General features: G+C 39.3%; 4 protein-coding genes across 4 annotated transcripts; 1 reads left to right on the top strand and 3 right to left on the bottom strand.

Annotated features, from left to right (window-relative positions):
- Positions 1–1,908: 1,908 nt before the first annotated feature.
- AK88_02366 (uncharacterized protein) lies at positions 1,909–5,766 on the bottom strand (the record flags this gene model as incomplete). Its single annotated transcript, XM_012479997.1, has 12 exons — positions 1,909–2,085; positions 2,254–2,318; positions 2,467–2,591; positions 2,734–2,812; positions 2,955–3,032; positions 3,212–3,354; positions 3,485–3,531; positions 3,742–3,863; positions 4,032–4,142; positions 4,269–4,360; positions 4,552–4,664; positions 4,849–5,766. The coding sequence occupies 12 exons, from the start codon at positions 5,764–5,766 to the stop codon at positions 1,909–1,911; spliced, it is 2,070 nt and encodes a 689-aa protein (XP_012335420.1).
- A 796-nt stretch (positions 5,767–6,562) lies between these two features.
- Positions 6,563–8,620, bottom strand: AK88_02365 (uncharacterized protein; the record flags this gene model as incomplete). Its single annotated transcript, XM_012479996.1, has 1 exon — positions 6,563–8,620. One exon carries the CDS (start codon positions 8,618–8,620, stop codon positions 6,563–6,565), a length of 2,058 nt encoding a protein of 685 aa, XP_012335419.1.
- An 897-nt stretch (positions 8,621–9,517) lies between these two features.
- Positions 9,518–10,219, top strand: AK88_02364 (uncharacterized protein; the record flags this gene model as incomplete). Its single annotated transcript, XM_012479995.1, has 1 exon — positions 9,518–10,219. The coding sequence occupies one exon, from the start codon at positions 9,518–9,520 to the stop codon at positions 10,217–10,219; it is 702 nt and encodes a 233-aa protein (XP_012335418.1).
- Positions 10,220–11,407: 1,188 nt separating this feature from the next.
- On the bottom strand, positions 11,408–13,936 carry AK88_02363 (uncharacterized protein; the record flags this gene model as incomplete). The annotated part of the gene is made up of 3 exons (XM_012479994.1): positions 11,408–11,476; positions 11,596–11,661; positions 11,837–13,936. 3 exons carry the CDS (start codon positions 13,934–13,936, stop codon positions 11,408–11,410), a joined length of 2,235 nt encoding a protein of 744 aa, XP_012335417.1.
- Between the last annotated feature and the right edge of the window lie 1,296 nt (positions 13,937–15,232).

Here is a 15,232-nt window from a genome sequence, read left to right as displayed (position 1 = left end):
TTTTTTTTTTTTTTTTTTTTTTTTTTTTTTTTTCTCCCATTGCTTATTAGCTTTGAGCGTTCACATTTTCACATCGTTCAGAAGGTATGTTTTAAAAATAAAATGTCAAAATATACAAAAGAAAAAAATTAAACAAGCGAAAAAGCAGCAGTTTGGAAATAGCAAATTGTTTCCGTGTTGTTCATTGTATGTACAAAGTGTTTTTATGCCCATTTTTTGTTTTTTTTTTTTTTTTTTTTTTAGGCAATCCATATCGTACGTTACACGGTTTTATATATATGCTTGAAACCACGTATGCTTTACATTTGCATACCACGCGCAGTGTCGGCGTACGCACATTTTTTTTTTTTTTTTTGTGGCCTATTTCGCGTAAGCGTGCTTATATTTGACATTTTGTTGCGAGCGCTTTTATATTTCTTTTCCGCCCCTGGTAGTTAGGCATTTATTATATACATATACGCGTACATATATATACATATGTATATAACTGGTTGCGCTTTGTTTTTTTTGTTAAATGAAGAAACCCTGTTTGGTAAAAAGAGTCCCCTTTCTTCTGTTACCTTTCCCCTATTCACACGTCTACGACGTAAGTTGCGCGATGGTCAGGACTACCATGCGATCGCGCTCAGCTTTAAAAAGTTTCATTTCAAGTGTACCTACCAACAGTGTGATCAGAAAGGGGAAAAGAAGTAGAGCAGGGTTAGCAGGTCGAAACAAAAGCGGGCAAACCAGAGCAAAGCAAAGTGGAAGCATTACGCGAATGTTCCCATTAGCAATATTTAAGTCCTAGTATAGCACTGTCTTCTAAGCCTGACTAACGCTCAACCAAATACGAAGGTCTTATAATGTGTCCACCACGTGCATACCTTTCCTCCAAAGGAAAAGAATTATATCATTCATATAAAGGGTATGCATTTGTGTTCACCTCCCTCCCCCTTCCTCCAGTTGCGTCAACACGCATAATTCTGTCATACTTTTAATAGACCAAAAGAAAGGAGGGTATCATATGCGATCTTAACCTTTTCCTGATTCCTCTCGCCCCCCTCTGTCTATCTCTGTGGGCGGGGGGGTGGGGAATCCCACCCCCCTAATGTAACACAACTGCATATTAATTTGCGGCTACAATAATGTGCATTCTGCATGCTAATATATTTTTGCCAAACAAATATGGGAAAATTTAGTACAATATGTGCCCATTACCGCATGTGGTAGGGCCAAACAAAGAATGGGCCCTGTTAATTATCATCAATGGTTACCTGCATTGTAAGCCGATAACACGCCCATGCGTACCAGCTGTTTGGTCTGATGTACGTACAGGCTAACATGGGTATTCTCCCATAGGGAAATTCTTGCATACGCACATAATTTCTTAAAAATGGGGACAACATTTTGCGTGTCTATACACATATATATGTATGTACACAATTGCGCAGCACCCTTCACATGAAACTAAGATTAGCGAAGTTCATGTCGCGAAAACTGCAACAAGGGAATCATCCGCTAGATGTAACAAACATGTTTTTACAAAGAGTGCAAATGGTGGGCTACCTGCCACGCGAAATGAAAAAAAAAAAAAATAAATAAATAAATAAAAACATATTAAATGAGCTACAAGAAAGATTTACGTGTGCTATCATTACAATTGAGGGGGCTCTACTCTTTATGTCCAAATATTGGTTTTAAGAGTGCGTCCCGTAATTTAATAATTCAATTGAAAAACGAATTTGTTCGTAGATATGGAAAGCATCTACGGGTGCTTGTAACACTTCATGAGCACAGTATGTTTGCACCCTTTGCTACCATATGTATATGCATTTCGCGTTGTCCTGGCTTTGTTAATACATCCACCGAACAACATACTGCAGCCATATGGCCGAAGTTTTCAAAACGTACTCCCATGGGGAAAATTTAGATACCATCCAAGGAGAAAAACTTATGTACCTTCGCGTTGTCTTCTGCTAAATCGTATAAATTTAAAGTCTCATTTTCTTTATCACTCTCTAGGAGTTCAGTTTTATTGTTGACGTCTTCCGTCAGCTCATCCATATGATCATACACGTGATTGTTCTCCCGTTCTTCGTTGTCCTAGCAAAATGGCAAATGATGAGTTCGCCATGTGGCACAATTGCTAAATGTATTGTATCCCTACCGTTGCCCCTCTGGTGGAATAAACAAAGGGACATATCTTCAAATCATGCATGTATTTTCTTCGATTATTTATTTATTTATTTTTTTTTTTTTTTTGTTTATTACAAAATCCCTCATTCTGTCCTCCCGCAGGCGCATCATTTCGTTGTGATTGTGCTCTACGATATTCGCTGTAGTGCAAAAAGGTGAAGAACAGGGGGGGCGTGGAAGGGTACATGTCCATTTTAGTCCTTTCCCTATTCAGGCCATTTTATATCATATCGTTCTTGCCTATGCACATCCACTTTTTTGTGAACACACCATTACTGCTCCTCTTACCAAACGATATGGGGCTCTCTGTGTACGCCTTAACGTTCGTTGGGGATGGGAAGTAGTGGAAAAACAGGGGCCGCTTTTTTCTGTGCATTGATTTTATTCTCATTCCGATGGGGTCTTCCTTTAACCTGAGTAGAAAACAGGGCACGGATGAAAAAAAATGAATGGGTGGGTCATAGTAGCATTGTCTTCTTCGCGTTTCCCTTTCCACATTAATTCGCTTCAAATTGTTATGTGCCCCCATCATTTAGTCATTTTATTCTTTGTTACTCCTCAATTTCCTGGGGTAGCATCTCCTCGCTAGCCAGAGACGTGTCTGAGCTGTTAATTTCCGTATCGCTATGGGAACCTACAATTGTTTCAGATCCATTGGGGTGCATTGAATGAGGCATTCATTCAAACACATGAAGATATGTACACCTCTACATTTTAACATTATTGCACAAAGGAGGGACGCTAAAATGTTCTCTCTAAATGCAAACTATCCCTACTTATTGCGAAATCTTCATCCTCCAGGTATAATGAATCAAGATAATCATTATAATTTAGCCACAAGTTTAGGACATTAACTGAGAGACAGTTACAAAAAAAAAAAAAAAAAAAGAAATGGCAAACTTGGAATTGCTTCGAAACAGACTGGCTCTTCCTTTTTAATGCCTTAAAATGAATGTTATAAAAAAAAATTATGTACCGTTAAGAATTTTTCTGAGTATTTTTTTTTTTTTTCCCTCTTAACATGTCGTCTTACCCGTTTCTTGGTCTACACTGTTATCTATTTTTTCGTTTTGCCTTTTGATGTCTCTAAAGCTGTTTCGATATTGTTCATTTTTTTCCACCAGTTTTTTTATGCACTTCAGTTCTTCCTCGATGATTTTCACTGGTTCCTTGTAACTGTGAAAGGGGTAGGAAGGTCAGGAGGCAAATGAAAAATTGGAAAGCAAACAGTTCAAGACACGTTTTGCACTTCGGCTATGCCCCTCACGACAAGATAATACTTAAATGAAAAAATTTTCCTTTTTACGTTACTATGGCGCAGATTAATACTTTTATTCCAATTAAAACGAATGTCTAAAAGGATTGAAGCGAAGGCAGGGGGAAAAAAAAAAATCGTTTCAGCTAATATAATATGAGAGAAATGGTTACACTATCAGGCGATTTCGGAAAACAAAAAGAGCGAGCATTGGTTTGCATCTCAGTTTGCGTTGGAAAATGTGTGCCCCTATTTCATTTGTTCATTTTCACGTTTTTCTTTATTATTTAATTTTCCCTCTTTTTTACGTATCGGATCCCCTTCACTGAGTGGCTGACTAAGTTGTCGTTAACGCTTAGGAACGCATAATTCCTGATCAGCACAATGATCCTTTTGAAGGCCACTTCGGTTAAACAGCAAAAGAGAACGCCTGACATGGTGGGATAGGATCAATGGGACATTGTATATTAGACAGGCGCATGGGAGTAGGTAACCAAGCACGCTTATGCATATTACAATGTGGACTTGCAACACACATGCAGTGCGTCTTCTACTATTGCAAGCACAAAACGAGAGTGCCTCTACTTCTTTCCCTTACAAGACATAATTTTTCTTCGGCTATTTGACGCATAACTGCGAGAAGTAATGAACAGAACAAGGAGCAGTACCAACAGGTACATCGTGAGCATCTTAAAAGCCGTTACAAATTCTGCAAATGGTTTAGAAGGACAAAAAAAAAAAAAAAAAAAAAAAAAAAACAAATTACCATCGTAAAATTGTGATTTCCTTTACAAAAAAGGGGCGAACTTCTTTTTATTGCTGCGTTTTTGTTTACTAGTAATAGACTCATGGTGCTTCTTTATTTTTAATAAAATTTGTATAACCTCGCTGAAGTCATGCTTGAGGCCTTTTAAAAAGTTGTCGAATCTGCGTGGGTGAAAGGGGTATGGGGGGTGTGCAGTAAGTGAAACCAACTGGAGCAGGTCACTGCAGTAGGTTACACTGAAACGGATCACATTTCACGAAAGTGGAACCACACAAAAAGGGCAAACAGGACAAACACACGTGTTGTCCCCTCCGATGCGCACTTTCCTTTCATGCAACCCTGGATTGGTTACCTATTCGTATTTTCGATCTGCTTCACCTGCGCGTGCTCTATTAACTTCATGTTCTCCAAATTGGTGGTCATCTGCCTGGTGATGTTTACAGAAGTCTCCGCTAGTCGGTTAATCTATCCGTTTGGGATCCGCGTGTGGCGCATGCAAAGGGGGGAGTAAATGGCACGTGACCATATGCATATGTATGAGCGCGTAAATATAACAGCACACACTTATGTAGACACGCATGTGAGCCCATTCATTTAGCCGTTTGTAAGTCTATCTGCACACTGATGGGCTTTTTTAACACACACGTACATTTGCGTCCGTTCGCCTATTCCACTCAGACGACTGTATGTAGAAGCAAATGTCGTCGATGTGGTTTAACTCGGAGTGATAAATCTGAAAGGCAGTATCAGACATGCTATCACTGGTTGTGCAATTCGTTACAATTTTGTATTTTAAATTTTCGCATAACATTTTTTCCAAGTCGTTATGGTCATGTGGTGGGTTGTTCTCTGGAGTTATTGTGTCATCACCAGGATACATAGTGTGCTTCTGAACGCTCGACAAAAAATCGTCACTCGAGATAGCCTCATATATTCCCTCCTCACTTGCACCATCACCGAGGCATGGATTTTTCGTTTTTTCTATCTTCCTCAACTCATCTAGGCTTAACATTTTCGAAAAATTCTCATTTCTAAATTGGTCAAACAAATTGTTGTTGTAGAGATATATTTGTAGTTTATTCAATTTCTTTGGGTTTAATATGCAGCCCGATTTTTCGTCTGGAAAACTTCTCACCGATTTTACAAAAAGACACTTGGTTTTGGCCAAGGCTAGCATGGATTTATTATTTTCATTTATTTCGTTGCAGTTGTATACGTTTAGGCTGTTTAACTGATTCAGTACGTACTCGTAACATTTTATTTCCTTTACATATATGTTGTCGTCCTGATCGTCATCTCCGTCCTGATCGCCTTGATCATATTCGACACCGTTTGTAACTCTTCCATCGCGTCCACTTTTTGTGCCTTTCCGTTTTCTACTCTTTTTTCTCTTTTCTTCGTACTCCACCTCAGCCTTTTTCTTCGCCCTCAAAATTTCCTCCATGGCCTGTTGACCCCTCTTAACCCTCTCCGCCAGTAACTCCGTATTACTCGCGTACTTGAACCTGCATTCTGTCCACACTGTTAGCTGCACAATTAATATTATAACAATGTAGATATGCCTCATAGTTACCCTTTGGTGATGCACACCCGTTTTTTTTTTTTTTTTTTTTTTTTTTTTTTTTTTTTTTTTTTTCTTCCTATTTTTTTTTACACTCCTTTTTTGTTTTAATTTGACCAATCAAGACTACGCCTACAATGCGTACACGCATGTATGGGTAAAATGTACAAATGTATATGCCTCATTTTTTTTTTTTTTTTTCTTTTACTCTTTGTCTTATACACCTTTTTGCTTTGCAGAAAAAGGGCATAATTATGTACATGCGTGCGCACTTGGGGGGGATAACATCTTATTTTTTTTTCTTCTACATGATTGCAATTTTTTTTTTTCCCCGCCCGCACCTCACAAGGCGGAAACAGTGCCCACGGATTACTCCACCGTTGTGTGTATAATTCGTGCCGGCGTAAAAAAGTGGGATGGCTAAAGTGTACGCTCGCTGGAATTCCCCCACGCATTCGAGCATTTCCCACTTGTGATGCTTTCACTTTTTAGTCAGGAGGAAACATGTGTGTCTTAATGGATTCGACGTGGCGAAGGGTGTCATTAAATTAAGCAAAACAAAGTGCTTAAAAAAAAAAAAAAAAAATTCAGACCCCATAAAAGGGACAAACAAACTGTTGAAGAACAAACAAGTATGTATCCACCCAGTGGACGTGCTTTCCACTCGCACTGCACAAGAGGCAGGATAAAACGCCCTCCTGAGCAATCAAACACCAAGTGTAAGACAAAAAAAGAAAAAAAAAAGGTACACTTAATCGAAGTAATGTCCTCACGCCTAAACAGGACAAACATAAACCTGCAACTACTGCGAGTCCACACCCCTGGAAGATTCCCCATCTGAGGAATCGCCCGTGGAACCACCTCCTAATTTCTGTGAACCCTCATCCAACTTTTTTCCCCCACCGGAATCGTTGTCAAAAAACTCCTTGGTCATTTTCGAAATGTCAAAGTCTTCCCCCTGGCTAGTAGGAATGCCATAAATGTCCCTAGCCACATTATTCTCGTCAATGTTTATTTCCCCCTTTTCGATTTTCTCCTTTTGCTGCACGGACTTCCTAATGCTATTCTCTATGTTCTTAATTTCTTCATCTGAAAAAAATCCTCTTAAAAAATTTTTATCCATTTTGGTAAAATTTTCCAAAAGGGTTTCCAATTTTTCTTCTTTCTTTTTATTTTCTTCTTCAGAAAAGGAATCATAATTTTTGCACTGATCATCCACTTGCCTTATGATGTCTTTCATTTGGTTCAGAAGGTATAGCTCTCTTTTTTTTTCTCTCTTAAAATTTTGCACGATTTTCTTTTCGTCACTCGTTAGGAGGTTATCCTTTGGTTTCTCTCCTTCCACTAGGGGTCTATTACCATTTGGTGTATCTTCCTTTCGAAGTGGGTCTGTCCTCCCCTCTTGTGTGCATTGTGGAGAGTTGGACTGCCCAGGTGCTCCCTCCTCTACCGAATCGATAAAATCCTTTTCGTAATTTTTTAAAAGCTCGTGGGAAGTCGTATTCTTCAAATTCTTATCGTCGTAAATTTTCTTCAAATTATCCGTAATGTCTTTATGTGTCTCCTCCGATGGGTTATTCGTATAAGTTAGAAAATTTTTCAAATAATTATTCCTATTCATATAGAGCAGTGTTTTATGAGGGGCATTCCAACTCTTACAAGCTTGCACAAAATTAGGCAAATCGCTATCTACAAGTTTTTTTTCTAAACATATGCTGTCATAACCTAGACTGCCTAACTTGTGTGCATAATTAAAATCATCCACATTAATTTTCGCAATGGTAATTAACTCAGGGATGGCGTAGCTGATGGCTTTTATCGCATGATTATACTCATATTGATTATTCAGAAAATTAAATTCGTTTATCATTAATATGTAGCTGCCGCATTGAGTGGCAAAGTAAATATCATTGTAATCGTGCACCTCTACAATTGCTTGGGTGCCTAAGTTAACACAATAGTTTAACATATCTTCTAGGTCATTTTTTAAATAAGGCAAATTTAAAATAACCCCATCTGCCTTGTTCTCCACCGCAAGGGCAATTTGGATGGGGTGAATAATCACATCGTCCACCACTACTGCGGGACGCACATTTCGGGGAAACTTTCTCGAGCTCTTAACCACATCATATAAATCGTTTAAATTCCCCTGAGTGGATAAATTATCAATGTTTACTATTAACACGTCGAACCCTATTTCGTGCAGCATCAGACTTACATTGCCTGGGTTTGCTAAGTTCAGAAAATTATTTTGATACATGTAATTTTCGTCCTTCCAAATGCGTCTCTTCTTTTCGGTATTTTTTTCAATGCTTTCCTCCGTTTGGTAAATTCCTTCTTCGCTTATCTCTTCATCTACTGTGGGGTGACCTGCTTCGTCCTTTCTAGCGACACTGCAAAATATTTTTCTCTTCATATCAGCCACCATGGACAACCTGTGCTTCTCATCTGGACTTGTCCTCTTCAGACTCTCCGACAATTTATTATTCATCGTGTGTTGCAAATATTTCAGTCTTATTTGTAGAGGGTTGTCTTCCTCAAAATTTTCTTCCAAAAGTTTGCTCACTTCGTATTTTTTGTTCTCAATTATTTTATTTACATATTCGTATGCCAGGTGTGGGTTTCTGTGGTCTTTTCCGTAGATCCTCACATGCACATTTTCGTTCCTCCTTAGTATCCTACTTCTTACATGGTCCTGTGCTTGGGAATATCTCACAAAATAGCATTTCTTCTTTCTCTTCTCCTTTTTGTTCTTCCCCCAAATGTGGAGACTTTGCCTGGGGCACGCCCTCTTCACCGAATATGTGCACGTCATTGTAACAATCACTGTGAACATTATTACCAAAGTGAATCTCCTCATTTTTGGTGTTTCCTGAAAGGGCTAGGGCGACGAGGAAGGTAGAGATCTCCCCTCTTAGGCTGTGAACAAATATGCACTTCCCCCTTAGCTGAGTTTTCCACGCGGGGTCTTCTTTTACCTCCCGACGCCCACACAGCTCATTATAGCATCGTTCGTTGCGTTGCAGGGTAATTTGAGCTATTAATTAAATGGTGTATGCTCCGATCACTCCGGCACTCTTTAGGGTACCCCACGTTATTTCTCTGTTCCCCACACAAGTGACTCACACTTGAGACCTTCCTAAATATGGCCCTTTGCCCCGCTTCACTTAAGCGGGCCAAGGTCGGTTACATTTGGCACTTCTCCAAAATGGCTTTATAATATGTATTATTTATTTTTTTTATTTCTTAAAATTGCGAGCACACTACGATCAGTAGTTAGTGCCCTATTCATCAAGTGCAAGATTTCTAATGGGCAGCGCCTCACACAGTTTAATTCACAAACAAGGCAAAAGTGTACACGAATGTATTCATACATAGAGGCACCCATGCCTACATGCATGCGCGATGTGCACTTTTTTAAATGCTTCTTTTGACCGCCACTCCCAACATCGTTCCTCCTTTCTCCGTTTTGCCGTTCCCCCTTGTCGTACATCTGTATTATTGACGACTCTGTTTTTCCCAGTTCGACTTCCCCGCATAATATCTGGCCTCCTTTTTTTTTTTTTTTCCAAAATGAATGTGCTCAAGGAACACTTTTCACTTCTGTTACTTCAAATTCTTTTATGACACAGTGGGGCCACTATCACCGTGTTGATAAGTGCCCATTTTGTAGCTCCCTTTTTTCATTACCCTTTTTAGGGTACTAACTGAGTACCCCCTCATTGATTCCTCGTTGACTTCTAACCGCCTGCTTAAAATGAGAAACGAAAATGTGTTGACGCAGAATTGTGACGTGCTGGACACAGTAGGCAACAAATTGGAAGAAATTTTAAGAAACCTAGAAAATGTTTTAGCCCAGCTGGACCCACTAAACAATTATGAAGCGAAGGAAGATTCAATGTTCTCCAATTTGAATGACGAACAGAACGAAATTATTATCTTGTCCAACATGATATATGATAATATTAACAACCTTACATCTATGCTTCACGATTTTATTAAAACCATCCCCCCCTCGTACACATACCATACGACTTTCCACTCAAACAACTTTGTTATCTTGAGGGAGAATAGAAAGGAGGAAAAAAGACAAGATGTGCGGATACCCTTGGATAATGCTCATAAAGATGGCACGCCACTTGATGGAACAGCGTGTGCTGACGTACAGGCTATGCAATATGAAGATGGAATAGGGAAACACACCCAATTGGATGCTAATGAAAATGAGGACGCTGATTCAAATGATCAACAGGGTACAGAGCTAACCACCCACTCCGCTCCCCCTGCTCATATCAAATTGATTGATAAAAGAATATTCAAGCCGCTGCAGCTATACAAAAAAAAACCGGTTGAAGAATTTTTCTATTTTTCTCACACAGTCGATTTAGAGTATGCTAATTTGTTATACATGCAAAGGTATGAACAGAAACTTCAAGAATATTTAATGAAGGCGAGGTAGGAAGTACAACCATGGCAATTTATCATTCTGCTCCCCCAAATGAAAAATGGGGAATATCACTTAGCCAAAAGGGATCCCTGCTCTACAAAGTTTTTTTTTTTTTTTGTGTGTCATTTAGAAATATGTCCTAAGTTTGTGCTAAAATGAATGAAACAAGTGGATACCCTCAATTTGTTCAATCTTAATCCTCATGGAGATGGATTTCCCCAAAATAATTCCTCATATTTGTGAAACAAAAACCAGAAGAACGCTGATATAAGGGCATTTCTCATCCACCTCAGTAGTGTTATACAGATGTGCAAACCGTTGCAACGCTGCATATGGTACACTTGCGTATAACTCTCATCGTGTGATCATCGAATCTACATACAATTATACCGTTGCATACCGTACCAAGTGCAAGATTTATTTCTACAACCAATCAATGTTATCTATATATAAGCAAGGCCGCAAATTGGCATGCACGGTATGCAACTAATCGGGTGTGCTGAATTGGGGGGGGGGGGGGGGAATCCATGTGTGGCCCCTGTAAATGAATAAGCCCTTTGCTTCTCCTCCTTTTTGTTCTTCTTTTTTTATGAAGTCATGCTGCCCACATTTATTGCACGTCATTTTTACCAACTTGGTGTATCAAACAAAGTCATTCATTTGTTATCCCATTTAAACGAAAAAAAGCTAAATGCGCTGCAGTGGCCGCAGGGAGTGGGATAAGTTGGAACGCCACAAAAAAGCAAATCAACAGAAACATTACACAGTCTTCTCCCTTTTGCATGAAAAGGCGCGTCTGCCCAATGATTGATTGCAAAATCGCTCCGCTACACAGCCATATACCTACAGTCCCATTTGCACAAGCTCAGTTAAAAAGGCACAAACAATTTTTTAAAATAAAAACAAACCTAGTTATTATAAGCGGGGAAAATCAAAAGTTAAACTTGTACATACACGTCTGCGCATTTGCAAAAACGGAATAAAGGACAAATAACTTTTCATAAAAAAAAAAAAAAAAAAAAAATTAAAGATGGCATAATCTTAATTAAAAAAAGCAAAGGGAACATCATTTGGGCTATTTAAAAAAAAATATATGTATATATATATACTCTATAAATACATTAATAAATAAACACAGAACATACTCTGCAAGTGTACGAGGGGATCACGAACGATAAAGCTATTCATGCTGCGACGTGTCTAATCCTCATCATTTGTCCTTCTAATTAGAGTAGCGTGCAAATACAAATGGTCAGACGAGGCGTATTTCTGAGGGGTGGAGAAACAAAAGGGAGGATGGGTGTGGGTGTGGGTGAAAAATAGTGCACACGAAACAAGGGGGACGTAACTAAACAGTTTTTTTCTTTCTTGTTGCTCAAATTGCTCACCTCATTTGGCAGACAACCATGTTTTACAAGTTCCTCGAATGATGGGAAGGTTGAACAGGATATTTTCTGCATGAGAATGGAGGGGTGCAAAAGACACATGTATCTATGATTCAGGTGTACCACTATGGCATATGGGGTACTACACGCTTCTCATCCTAATGAAGCGCCCACAAATTGAGTGTCTCTCCCAACGGGGGCATTATCCTTAACGGTTTAGACCTCCCTCCCCCCTTGCACTTACCTTAAGAGTCCTATACGTGTAAAATATATAATCGACACACCCTTTTTGCTTCCCATGAAACACGGTGAATGGAACACCACTTAGCGGTAAATTATTTTCCTCGTCATTCAGGTTGTCAATATGATCATATTTTTGGCAGGGCTTTTCCACCCGGTGCTCTTCCACACTATTGTATATACTTTCAAAATACAGGGGGTAGTACAGTATGAAATCGTCTTCATGCTGATCAGTTGCTGTTTTTGCTTTCTTGTGGGGATGGCGCTGATCCTCGTCATCTTTGTCGCCGTCCTCATAGTCCATCTCATTAAAACTCAAGCGTGGATGTTCCTTCTCCCTAGACACCAGCCCGAACTTTTCATCGCATTTGTCTTCATTGCTCACCACTTCGCTACCCGAAAGTGTATTACACCTCCTCCCGGAGTGCCCACAATAAGAAAGACAGTCATTCTTGCCTTCCTTAAACTTGCTCATCACATATTCATATGAATTGTAGTTCCTCAAATATGCATCACTCTCTTGGTGAAAACAGTGGCTCGTTAAGTACTCCTCGTCCAGTATTTTTTCATTTTTAAAAAAAGAAAATAACGACTCCCTTTTCATATTGTCCATAATACTGTTGTAATGCTCGTATTTTAAATCACTGAGAATATTCTCGTCAAATATTTTTTTAATTTCACTTCCTTTCTCGTAGCTACACACATAGAACTGCTTCTTGAACATGAGGTACTGCCCTGAAATTTTTTTCATGTTTATCTTTTTCAAATTTATGTACCTGTTAACTATGTAGTAGTAGAGAATGCTGTTGGGGGTTATGTTCAGGTCTCCACAGAAAATTACGGCGGGGTTGAGGAGGTCGCCGGGATCAGTTGGGTGGACTCTCCCTTGTGGTGAGCCCTCTCTGCTTCTTCTTCCCCCTGTGTCTTCCGTGTTGTTTCCCTTTCCGCGCGCCCTTAAATAGTCCAGGCACTTGTTCACCATGGCAACTAAGCGGTACGTCATGTAGCACAGTTGGTATAACTTGACATCCCCCTTGCAGGAGTCGAAAATGAGGTGCGTGTTGGAAACGATAACAATATCGTCCACAGATTGGTCAGAGGCAGTAGAGCCACTCACATGGTGGTCCCCCGCCATTTGGTGACTACCATCACGATCACCATTACCTACACCTCCATCATACCATTCCACCTTCTTCGAAAGTTTATTTTTTAAAGCGACAATTAACCCTACGTGCCATTTCTTCAAAATAGCAGATTTGTCATAAACAATTTTGTCAAAAAATAATAATTTAAAAACGTTAGTATTGTAAAAAATACATATTCCATCTTGGCAAGTGTCTTTTATCTTTTTTAAAAATAATCCTTCATAGTTCAATAGCTTCAGCTTTTCCTGCAGTTCGGTGAAATAAGACTCTTCTATTTCTTGTAGGCATATAATGTCTGACAATTTTTTCTTTATACTTTGGAAAATGAATTCTTTCCTGTTCATCCATCTCATCACATCGGCACTGTTGTTCTCGTACTTGTAGTCCACTAAGCTGTCCGCCAAAATGTTAAATGAGAAGACGGAAAATTCTTTAAATTTATATACACTTTTTTTTCCCCTTATATGCTTTGTACATTTTATCAATTCGGTGTTTTTAATTTCATCAGAAATGGCATCCCTCTCTTTTGTTAGAACTTCTTTGGGGTTTTCACTCTGAGCGCTTCTTTCGTCCTTCTCCCGATTCATTCTTGAGTAACTCCTCGAACATGCATCATCCATCGTGTGCTGGTTTTCATTTACATTGGGGCGGATTGCACAGCTACCGAGAAGACCACCTTTACTACGGGCGTTCTTATCCCCTTCGCTGCTTCCTACTCCCCTAGTGTGGATGGATGCATTCCCCACCGGTTCATCTAACCCACTGTTAATCTTCGAACTGATGTGTCGTTTTCTTACCCCCCTGTGTGTAATTTGGTCTGGGTTGTTTTCTCTCCCTATGCATATACCATTCCTGATACATGTGCATTTGAAACACACCTGCTCATCTTTTTTCAACCTATTCAATAAGAAGGTTCTTCTCCATAAGGAAAGCACTGCGTTGTTTTTTGCACAAAACATTAACCTACTGTCGTGGTTGTCGTGACGGTAGCGATTGTCGTTAATCTGGTTACTCTCAATATTTGTGATATTCGTGATATTCCCGAGGCTGCTTGTTCCTTTTTAAGTGTAAGGTTGGCTTCTCACAGACGGGGAAAACACAAATGAGCAGAAGAAGCAGTGCGATAATTCGTGTAGCAAAAGAATTTTACCAACCTTATATTCCACTTACTACCTGTTCCTCTGCACATGCAGGTGTTACACGTACGTGCAGGCAAAGCATACAATAAATGATTGCATACACCAACATAGGCTATTAATTCATTTCACTGCGCTCTCTCCCCGAAGTTGTCAATTTAATATTGGGGTTACTCGGAAAGGCACGTGTCACAACAGATGGGCCAAACAAATAGCTGCTGCCCTTTCTCCCCTTCAGTGAACACTAATTTCAGGGGAGTTGGAAAAAATACAAACAACAGTTTAAACACCGTCGAAAAACACAATATGCAGGGGTACTAATATTGTAAGGGGAGAAAAAAAGAAGAGGCTGGCACAGCTGCGTTTTGTATTTCCTATTGATGATGATGTAGGTAATCCATGGAGAGATGCTTCACAAAAGGAATTTTTATTTTTTTTTTACTTTTCTATAACTTTTTTTTCACTTTTCTATAACTTTTTTTTTAACTTTTCTATAACATTTTTTTTCACATTTTTTTTTTTCGCTAACCTACCCATTGTAAGGTTAAAACTTTGCTCCTTTACCAGAGGTGCGGAAAATAAGTATTTTCCCTCCAAAAAGGTCCCCCCATGGGGCTTGCCGCACAGTGCGTATTATACATTCTCTAGGCACAGAGTCGTCATGCTTGCATGTGTGCATTGCTTTCTTCATCCCCCTATGCGACATTGCATTTTTCTTCTCTCCCTTGACAGGCGTCATCACGTTCTCCCCATTTATCAACATATTTTTACCCACCTTTTTTTTTTTTTTTTTAAATCTTTCCATGTACATAGCACCAATTTTGTAATTTGATGGTACATATATATATGCACAGTTTTTACTTTTGTTCACCTTCACCTCCGGAAGTGTACCTCATTTGCTGCGCTCCACCTGCGCGCGGCCCTTCCCCCCACTACAAACACATTTGGCTTGGCAACCTCGACTAGGCATACATTTTCCATAGCCTGCTACACTCAACGCCCCAGATGGGAAATTAATTTTTTTTTTTTTGTAAGAAACGGCTAAAAGGGGAAATAAAAAAAATATATGTATATATGTACATATATAATAATCGGTAGCTTGTCATTGTGTTTTTTTTC

Source organism: Plasmodium fragile (genome assembly GCF_000956335.1).
Source record: "Plasmodium fragile strain nilgiri unplaced genomic scaffold supercont1.23, whole genome shotgun sequence".
Taxonomy (NCBI): Eukaryota; Apicomplexa; class Aconoidasida; order Haemosporida; family Plasmodiidae; genus Plasmodium; species Plasmodium fragile.
The sequence above is the reverse complement of the archived record's forward strand: the minus strand, read 5'-3'. Positions and strand labels throughout refer to the sequence as shown.